We start from the raw sequence: 9,615 nt of genomic DNA on the forward strand, positions 1-9,615 counted from the left end.
CAGCTTTACTATATGTAATAAGTTAAGCATCCTGAGTTTTCAAATCTTTTCTTTCTCTGTGTTTTGACATTTAGTCTGTAAATTCATTCCAGTGTTCCTTGAAAACAAAGAATGGTGTGGTATGTCTGACAAAGTAACACTCAGCAAGATACAGTCCCCTTGTCTTTATACTGTGGGCACTGTAAATCTGTCCATAGTGCAGTTGTTGTTGTATTCATTACCCTCTATGCTATGGAAAAACAAAGTGCCTTAACTCCCTGAGCTGCTGCTCGTGTGAATGTTGTATGAGAGCTCAGAAAAAATACCTGCTCTTTACATTGAATCTTTCAGACAGGTTATTTGCTCAAGGGATTTGAAGTAAGGCAGTGTTCTTTGTGAACTGCCTACCTGGTCCTGCTGGCACTCCATGTCTGAAATTAGCTGAAAAGAGCCAAAACAGAAGACTAAGGCCAGTTCTCTTCATTGCACAAGTCTAGTTGTGCCTGTATTGATGTAAGAGCCTTTCTCTTAGGATTCACTAATTACCATCTCTTGTTGTGTCATTCTTCACCCATAGATCCCAGACTGGTGTGGGTTGGAAGGGACCTTAAAGCTCACCTCATTCCAGCCACCCCTGCCATGGCCAGGGACATCTTCCACTATCCCAGGTTGCTCCAAACCCTGTCCAATCTGGTCTTGGCCACTTCCAGGGATGGGGCAGCTGCAGTTTCTCTGGGCAACCTGTGCCAGGGCCTCACCACCCTCACAGGAAACAATTCCTTCCCAATATCTCATCTATCCCTGCCCTCCTTCACCTTAAAGCCATTGATCAGGGCACTCAGACTCACCATGGGCACAACTGAGCCTTGCAGAATGGTGATTTCTGAGAAAATGTTTGGTTTATGTATGTGGAGAACAGTATGGCTCATGTCCACCAATCTTAAGTGTGATGTACTTCAGAAAAAATTGATTGTCATTTGTCCCATTTGGAGAATTTTCACCCATTTCTGCTGCTTTGAACAACGTGGTGTTTATTGGAGCAGTTGCCTTTTGTGCTGGTGGAAGTGCAGATGTGGTTCCTGCATGTCACCTGCCTCAGCAGGGGTCAGAGCTCCTCACTCCTCTTCTCTTGCAGTATGTTGAAGACTGGCTTGGAAGGACTTTGGGGGCAGAATGTTCTGTCACAGTCTGTAGCTGAATATTGCTGTCACACTTAGATATGATTCTTGTCTTCCTTCCTGGTGTTCCCTCTGTAAGCCTTTATAGTAGCAACTTGATAAAAGTTCACTTTTGCTGTCCTGCACACACAGGAGGATGAAACCTCTGTCACTGCAACATAAAAATACTGCAACAGGGAATGAGAAATTCAGCACTTCCCACAGGCATGACTTCTGCCAGATAGGGAACTTACAACCTAGAGATTTTAGGCACCATCATCAAAGGACTTGTCCACGTCTGATCTCCTTCATTTGATGTTGAGCCATCTGGCATCCCCAGTCTGTGTTCTCCCATCCCTGGTGCTTGTTCAGGTCTCCCAGTGCTGAACTGGGAGCAGCAGCCAGGCCCTTCCCAGCTCCTCTCTGCCAGACGGGTCCTTCCTGCACTGAATGTGTCCCTGACTTTGTTTGGCCTGGGAAGAGCTGGGAGCAATTTTTTTTCTGCATCTCCTTGACTAGATCTGTTCTTTTGTCACCGTGAGAGGCTTTCAGCCTTCCTCACAGCTGGGCCTGCCAGCTCCTGCAGCATCCCAGACTGTGACAAGTAATTGACCCTGTGCTGCTGCTGCTGTACACAGTGTTGAGGCAGCGCTTGCATTGAGATTCTTATTTGCTCTAGAAGAGGCTTTAGTCCTTCTTTCACAATTTCTTCTTGAATCTTTTTTGGCATGTTTCTGGGAAAAGTCCAGTTTCATGTCCTTATAATTTTTAGTTGTTTTAAAACCCACGTTACTTGATTTTTTTTTTTTCTTACAAGGTTGAAGTGAGGAATGCTTGCAACTTTTGAAGGAAAATACAAAGAAGATAATTACCTGCTTAAAATCTTAATACATGTTACATGACATGCAGATTCGTATGCCTGGAGCTCACATCTGCAGGGTGCTTGACAACCTCCATCACACCCAGTGCCAGGTGTTGGTTAGGAAGGATTCTGGGTTCTGCCTAAAAATTTGTGCTTTTGGCAAACTTTCTATTGTGGACTGAGCATTTTGGTCTGATCCTGAATTTGGAAGAGTCACTCAGGAGACTTGTCTCCTGTAGGAAGGTTGTCCCTGTCAGTCACAGCAGTCAGTGACACTGGGGGATCTTCTCCAGCGCAGTAAACACAGCAGTTCATGGGGAGAAGACCAGGACAGAAGGTAATAAATCATAGTAAATCCTGTGAATCCCACTCACCAGCTCCTCTGCAGTACCTGAAGAGATGCAAATGGGCTGTACATCCCTGTTTCCTCTGGTTCTCTTGTTGCTGGGGGATTAAACACTCACAGATGCAGGCTTGGAGATGTTCTGTGAGCATCTGAATGGGGCTGGAGCGCAGTGTGGCCCTTGTTCTCCTGGCACTGGAAGGCAACAGTGTTCCTGCCCTGCTGCCATGTTTTTCCTGTCTATCCCCTTCCTTCTCTAGGTCTCCTGAAGCCTGTTCTGTTCCTTAGAGTCTCTGAGAATTTGTGCTTGGAGACCTTTGTAATTATTAACCCTGGATGGACATGGGTTTGGCTTCTGCCGATGGTTTTTCTTAGGCTCATGTAATTTCTGGTTTTCAAAATCATCTTGTGACAGCTTTGCCATTTAGATATGTGTAGGTATATGTATATAAATATTTATGTGTTTAAAAACTTGGAAGACACTGGAGCTTTCTCAAAAGCCAGTAGAACAAAGCAGCCTGTAAAGAAACCTGTGTTGTACCTGAGGCTTTGAATTCATTTTATTGTTCAGCTGACTGTGAGGTTTGGAACTCTCAATGTGATCCTGTGTATCTGTTAAAAATACCTATTTTTAACACAGAATGGTAAATTAAAATTTATTTTATAGTGTTCACATTCCAGTCATGCTGGCATGTCCTGCTGGGCTGTTCTCCTCTTTTGTATAAATAACCCACTGTTATTCATTTGGAGCCAGCATTGTAAGGGATCTCTTTCCTTTTCTGTTCAGGGTTCTCAGACCTCATTAATACTGGCTTGAGTTTAGAGAGGCTTTTAATATTGGGCAGTTTGTTAACACTTATAAGCCACTCATTTGCTACAAAGCTTTTAGATAAAAATAAAAATGCTGATTTTAGTGTAGAGAGGATTTTTCAGAAGTGCCTACACAAACTGTCAATATAAAACCCATTCAGAATTGGGATTTGTTCTCTTTTGGTGTGGACATGGGCAGAACTGACTACAATAGCTACTGCAACATAACTGAATAGTTTATCCTCTGTAGCTTTGTGTTCTGGAAAAAAAAGCTTAATTTTATTCCATAATAACCAGTGGCCTTCCAAGGCTGAGTAGTTGTTCCAGAATCCTGTTTAATATGAGTGTTTCAACAATAGCTCGTTCTGCAGTGGCAGACTGAGGTTTCCCACGTGTGTGAGCCCTGGGCTGCTTGGATGCTTGTGAATATTCTGCTATTCCCGAGGATGGCCTGGCTGACATGAAATCATAAGCAGATGTCAGGGAATCAATAAATCACAGGATGGTTTGTGTGGGAGGGGACCTTAAGGCTCATCTTGTTCCACTCCCTGCAGGGACACCTTCCACTAGACCAGGTTGCTCCAAGCCCTGTCCAGCCTGGCCTCAGAGTTGAGTGTTGTGATGTTTGTTTTCTCTTCAGTGCTAACCAGAAGGGAATGTGTCCTTGCAGGTACCGCTCCGGGGGAGGGAAGTGTCAGAACCAGCTGACAGTGAACGAGCTGCGGCTCTTCGTGAGGCAGCTCTACGCCCTGCCCTGTGTCCTCAGCCAGACACCACTGCTGAAGGTAACTGGGGAAGCCTTGGGAAGGGAGCAGGAGCATTTACAGAGTGATGGCTTTGCACTACCTTCATCTCCCATCTCGCTGTTTGCTCCAAGTGTTAATACCTGGGCACTGGCAGGCTGGGGTGACTTGTGCACATGGGATGCTGAAGAAAGGAGCTCTGACCAGCTGCTGTTTGTGGTCAGCAGAGTTTTATACTGCACAGGCAAATCAAACTTTTCATATTGTATGAAGGATTGTAGGAGAAGGAGCAGGATGACTGAGGTAACTACAAGTTAAAAGTTTGGGGTCAGTTAACTGGTCTGCTCTTATGAGTAAAGCCAGGTTGATCTGAGAACATTCAAACTCCCCAGTGCTCTGAGGGACAGCTCTCTTGTCCTTACACTTTCCTTCTGTGTTAATCCAGAATCAGCTTTCTCAGTCTTGTAATTAGATCCCTCTTTGTGCTCTCTAACCACATTCCAGGAAACCCCACAGATAACTCCAGCCAAACCCAGCCCAGGCTGGCCAAATCCTCTCTCTAGCAGAGAATCTGCTGGCTGGAGTCAGATCACTTTGAATCTCACCACCACCAGCTCTGCTGGTTCTGTGCTCCCCTCATGATGAGCCTTCAGGCAAACTGAAAGTAATTCAAGATCTTGTTTCAGAATTTGCCAAAATGTTCCATATCACACTGAGGAGTAATTAAAAAAAAATTCTGTGCAGCTGCAATTCCTGTCTTAAAGGAGAAGGGCTTTGCATATTCGTAACACTTGAAACCAGGAGATGCCATGTCCAGCTCTTGAACTGTCCCCCAAGTATCCACCCAACACTGAGATGCCAGATGGTGCCATGGAATGAATGGGAATAAACCAGTTCTACTCAGCTTTGACTGCTGCTTTGGAAGCTTTATCTGCCCTTCAGTGTGTGGATCAGATTCGATGCAGTCCTATTTACTGCTATTTGTTTATAGTACTGAAGCTGTGAAGTTTTCTTGCTGGTAAAAAGCAGAAATTTGGAAATGCCAGACATGCAAACAGTTCCTCTCCATCTGGCATTCCTGAACAGGGGAATAACAAACACATATGGTCAGAGTGTTCCTTTGTGTCATCCTCAACAAGCCTCAATTATATGTCATTGTGCAAATTAGGCTGTTAATATAAATGACCAACATTACTGGAGATGGGTTCACAATTGAGTCTACCTCTAAAAAATGTTTTATTCTATGCTGGGGGAGGTTACCCACCATGGGAAACAGCCTCGCTGGCTAAATGCCAAGGTGTCAGCTGTGAGGGAAGAACGTCCTGCAGGAACAGCATTTCAGGCATCACTGGGAGTACTGGGCAGGTTGCTTCATGCAGAATAGTCCCAGCCTTCACTGTGGGAATGCTGTGGATGACTGTCCTTTATCCTGGGGAAAGTGCAAACAGCCCCAGAAATACCTTTTGGGGTAATGAGCGGCTGAGTGCATGGAAAGAGAGAAGGTGTTGCCCTGCATGAGGGAGTAAAATGTCTGTGGCCCACTGGGACTCTGGAGTGCAGCTCAAAAGCCTTAGCAGTGCAGCAGAAATGAACTTCAGAGTTTCTGTGCCCTTCTCAGTGTTTTGCAAAGTCTTCATATTCCTCACCTTGCTGTTCCTCACCTGCCTGAACCATTCCAAAACAAAGCCAGGCAGCAACAGTCATGGAACGCTCAATTTCCCTTTCCATCCTTTCTGTTCTTCAGAGCCCTATTTCTGACACCTGTCCTTGGGATTGCCTTGTTCTGGCATACCCAAGCTTGTGGCCATGCTACATATGAGGAGGTGCTGGCAACACTGTGTGTTGAAGACACAGTTGTAGTGTTTCAGCCCTCAGGATAATTTGCCATGTGCCATTTACAAAAAGCTCCTGGTACTTTTTCTAATGTTTCCACACCTCCTTTCTCTGGCACACATGGTTTAATATAAGTTATTCACCTTGTGCCAAAAAAAAAAAAAGAAAAGGCAGCAAAACTATAACATTAACATTAGACTATCACATTTAAAACTCTTAAATCCTTCATAATTAAGGAAAGTTCCAGGAGCAAAAAACTTATACAGCTTGGGAAGAGAAAGAAAGGGAATAGGAGACATATATCTGGATAATTTGCCATGTGCACTGTGTGCATTGCAGCAGGGGGTTTGCCAGGAGCCTGTGCTCCTGTTGTTAACCCTGCGCTTCCATGGTTAACTTTGCTGCTCCCTTGGACAAATGACTTGGCGGAGGACTTTCATCTGCTTTATTGTTGCGTTTGTGTATTTCAGGATCTCCTTGACCGTGTGGAAGCTTTCCAGCAGCAAAGCCAAAAGCTCCTTTCTGAAGAGATGCCCAGCGCTGCGGAGCTGCAGGAGCTGCTGGACATCAGCTTTGACTTCGACGTGGACCTGCCGCAGCTGCCGGAGCTGCGGGCGCGGCTGGAGCAGGCGCGCTGGCTGGAGGACGTGCAGCTGGCCTGCTCCGAGCACAGCTCCCTCACCCTGGACGACATGAGGCGCCTCATCGACTCCGGCGTGGGGCTCGCACCCTACCCGGCGGTCGAGAAGGCCATGGCCAAGCTGCAGGAGCTCCTCACTGTGTCTGAGCACTGGGACGACAAAGCCAGGAACCTGATAAAGGCCAGGTAGAGCTAAATCTCAGTGTTGTGTTTTGTAGTTCCATGAGTTGTTTCGGATGGAAGTGCCCTGGCTCCTGGAGGGGCTCCCCTTTGTTCATCCAGTTCCCAGCACGAAGGCAAAGTTTGTGCCAGCCAGAAGGGACGGGGCTGGAGGAGGGGGGTGAAGGATGGAGCAGTTTCAGGTGTTGGGGTTGCCTTGCAGTGTTTGTGTTGCTCAGCCATCTTGTGTAAATTCTCCTTGTGCCATAGGAAAGGGGTTTAAGATGCCTCTTCCTCCTTTTCCACCTTCTCCCCTCCCCAGTTTCAGGCTGGAGGACACGTGTTCAGATCAAGCTCAGATAGGTACCACCGGCAGGTAAAACTTCTTACTCCACAGAGGTCCATGTAGGACTATTTCTCACTAACAAGGAGGAGATTTTTCCAGATTAATTGGTGCAGGGAAAAAGGAAATAAGCCAAATACATCCTTACTAAGAAAAATTTTCTTGTGGTTTTTACTTTCTGATTTATAAAGTAAAACAGGGAGAGCACAGTGTACTTAAGATTAGGAACGTGGCACAGACTTATGCGCCAGGTTTCTCCCTCAAAGTTCCTTTTTTTTTTTATTTTGTCATGCTTGAAATATTGGAACATATCTTACCCACTACTAACCACAGTGTTTTAAGACAACTTCATATAGCATGTTACTGACTAAGCTTTGGGTTCAACATTTGATAGGGAGCTGTGTTGTGTTTTTACCTCTCTAAAACCTCAGAAAAAAACTGGGAAATACAGAAAAGCCCATTTCAGGGTTTTAACCTTCTAATGCAGAATCTCTCAGCTGGTGCTGGTCTGGGGTTTGGTGGGTGTTTGTCATCCAAAAGTTAATAAAAGGTACGTCTTCTTTAAGTCCAAACATGAGAATATTTCTAGTAGGAGGCTAGAGTAAGCAAACAGACATTTCTAAACCTCCCCTGCTCCTGACACCCCAGCTCTGCTGTGTGCAGCCAGTACTGAGCATCGTCAGTTACATCATCAGTTGGTGTGGCCCTCTGATTTTAACAACCCAGGTGAGTGGAAGAGCCCCCTCTGTAAGCAGCATTTCCTATGTGGGCTGTTGTGCTCCCCCAGGCCCCGGCAGTCCCTGAGCAGCCTGGCAGCAGCAGTGAAGGAGCTGGAGGAGATCCCAGCCTACCTCCCGAATGGAGCAGCACTGAAGGATGCAGTGCAGAAGGCCAAGGACTGGCTGCAGGAGGTGGAGGCTCTGCAGGTACGTGAGCCTGGCTGCTGGGTAGGGATGGTGACCCTGCTCATGTCACCAGAGCCACCCCACACCCAGTGTGTGCTCCTGGGCTCTGGTGTGCCTCTGACTCTGAGCACCCAGTCCAGGACATTGGTTACCTCAGCCATGGAGCAGCCACACCCACTGCCCTGAATATTGCTTCTGTTTCTGGTCTGTATTCCTTCACTTTTGCAACTAACTGCCTGCAATAAAATCTATAAAGCAGCTATTAGCAAAAATCTAAAGTTAAAAAGTTACTGCGTTATGGAACTTCACCTTAAGGTCAATTTTTCTGAGTTGCTCAGATTAACTCCCTGTTAATCACATTTTTGTGTAGTACACTGAGGTACAGAGTGGTGATACAGAAGTAGTTCCTGGTTCAGCCTCGCAAAGTGCTCAAGCCAGGGGGTCAGACTGCCCAGATCAGACCAGGGTGGCACTGGGATAGCCCTGATTTCACATTTTGGTGTAAATTGCCAAATATTTTCATTTGTCCTCATTTTTTTTCTATAAAGTGAGGTCTGATCTAACTTAGGGATATTTTCAGGCCTTTCTGGCCTAAATTCAGCTTTCAATAAAAATTTATTTTGAGTTCTTATTTTAAAAACAAATTTTCTTGGATTTAAATATTTTTAAGGAATAAAATTCATGTAATACTAACTGTCATTTGAGGGCTGTCTTGAAAGAATTTGAGTGATTTTTTTTTTTTTTTCCTTGGCATTTGCTAATCTCTTGGTCTGGACTCTGAAATTCTGCTTCCTGAATATGGAAAACTATTTCTGTCTGCGCCAAGAATTTCTGCTTTGGTTCTGTGAAGGTTTTGTTAAATGCCTGCAGTCACTGAGACTTGCAGGAAGTTCTTGGCATCAGGACTTTGAAGTTGCTAGAGGTGTTGGGGTTGTTTTGGTGAATAGTTCTCCAGTCCCGCATCAACTGCCTGTTCTAAAGATTACATCTGGAATTACTCTTGTGCTGCTTTACTTCTGGGTGTGTGCTGCCTGCATTACCTGAGGTGTGGGGTGCCAAGGGAATGGCCAGAGCTTGCTCCCAAGTGGCACATGGGATACTGGGGGTGGTTCTCCCTCTTGGCCTGGCACAGCCTGGGTTAAACTTGCCTTCTGGTGCTGGAGCTCCCTGCAGTACCTGAAAGGAGGCTGGGGCCAGGGGAATCAAGAGTTTCCTCCCAGGGAACAAGGGACAGGATGAGAGGAAACTGCCTCACGTTGCACCTGGGGAGGTTCAGGTTGGATGTTGGGGAAAATTTCTTCACTAAAAGGAGTAATCAGACCCTGGCACAGCCTGCCCAGGGTAGAGTCACCATCCTTGGAGGGATTTAAAAGGTATGTGGATGCGACACCTGGGGACAAGTGGTGGCTTTGGCAATGCTGGGTTAACTGCTGAAATTGATCTTTGAGATCTTTTCTCAATGACAATATAGCTCTATAATTTTACGATTTCAGAATTATTTTGATTTTCTGCTGTGAATGCAGTGTGAGACTGGGAGACTGCTTGTATTGTTGGCAGTCTGATTTTGTTCTATTTTCTTTTTAAAAGGTCACTTGGCAAGTGTATTCTTGCTTCCCAGCCCCCAGATGTGTTGTTAGTTTTGTCTGATAGTCAATGACTAAGTGCACAAGCAGCACAAATGTTGGACTGATAGTGCAAGTCACGGAGCTGTCTGAGGATTAAATTAATTTTTACAAGTTCTGCCCTGAATTCCTTGAGTGACTGCTGTGACTTGGGCAGTGCTGTGTGCTGGGTGCATCCAGCATCTCCTCATTTCCCACCTGGCAGGCTGGGGGCCGTGT

General features: G+C 45.8%; 1 protein-coding gene across 2 annotated transcripts in view; it reads left to right on the forward strand.

Moving 5' to 3' along the window:
* The window catches only part of KDM5B (lysine demethylase 5B), a 59,801-nt gene that overhangs the window by 37,246 nt on the left and 12,940 nt on the right, over positions 1–9,615 (forward strand). For both annotated transcript variants that reach the window (XM_059867447.1, XM_059867446.1), the window contains exons 18-21: positions 3,822–3,936; positions 6,198–6,553; positions 7,657–7,795; positions 9,602–9,615. The exon at positions 9,602–9,615 is cut by the window's right edge and continues 166 nt beyond it. In XM_059867447.1, coding sequence (XP_059723430.1) covers positions 3,822–3,936; positions 6,198–6,553; positions 7,657–7,795; positions 9,602–9,615 — 624 coding nt within the window. The remainder of the gene's footprint in view (positions 1–3,821; positions 3,937–6,197; positions 6,554–7,656; positions 7,796–9,601) is intronic.

The sequence above is a fragment of the Haemorhous mexicanus genome, chromosome 25 (genome assembly GCF_027477595.1).
Source record: "Haemorhous mexicanus isolate bHaeMex1 chromosome 25, bHaeMex1.pri, whole genome shotgun sequence".
NCBI classification, from domain to species: Eukaryota; Metazoa; Chordata; class Aves; order Passeriformes; family Fringillidae; genus Haemorhous; species Haemorhous mexicanus.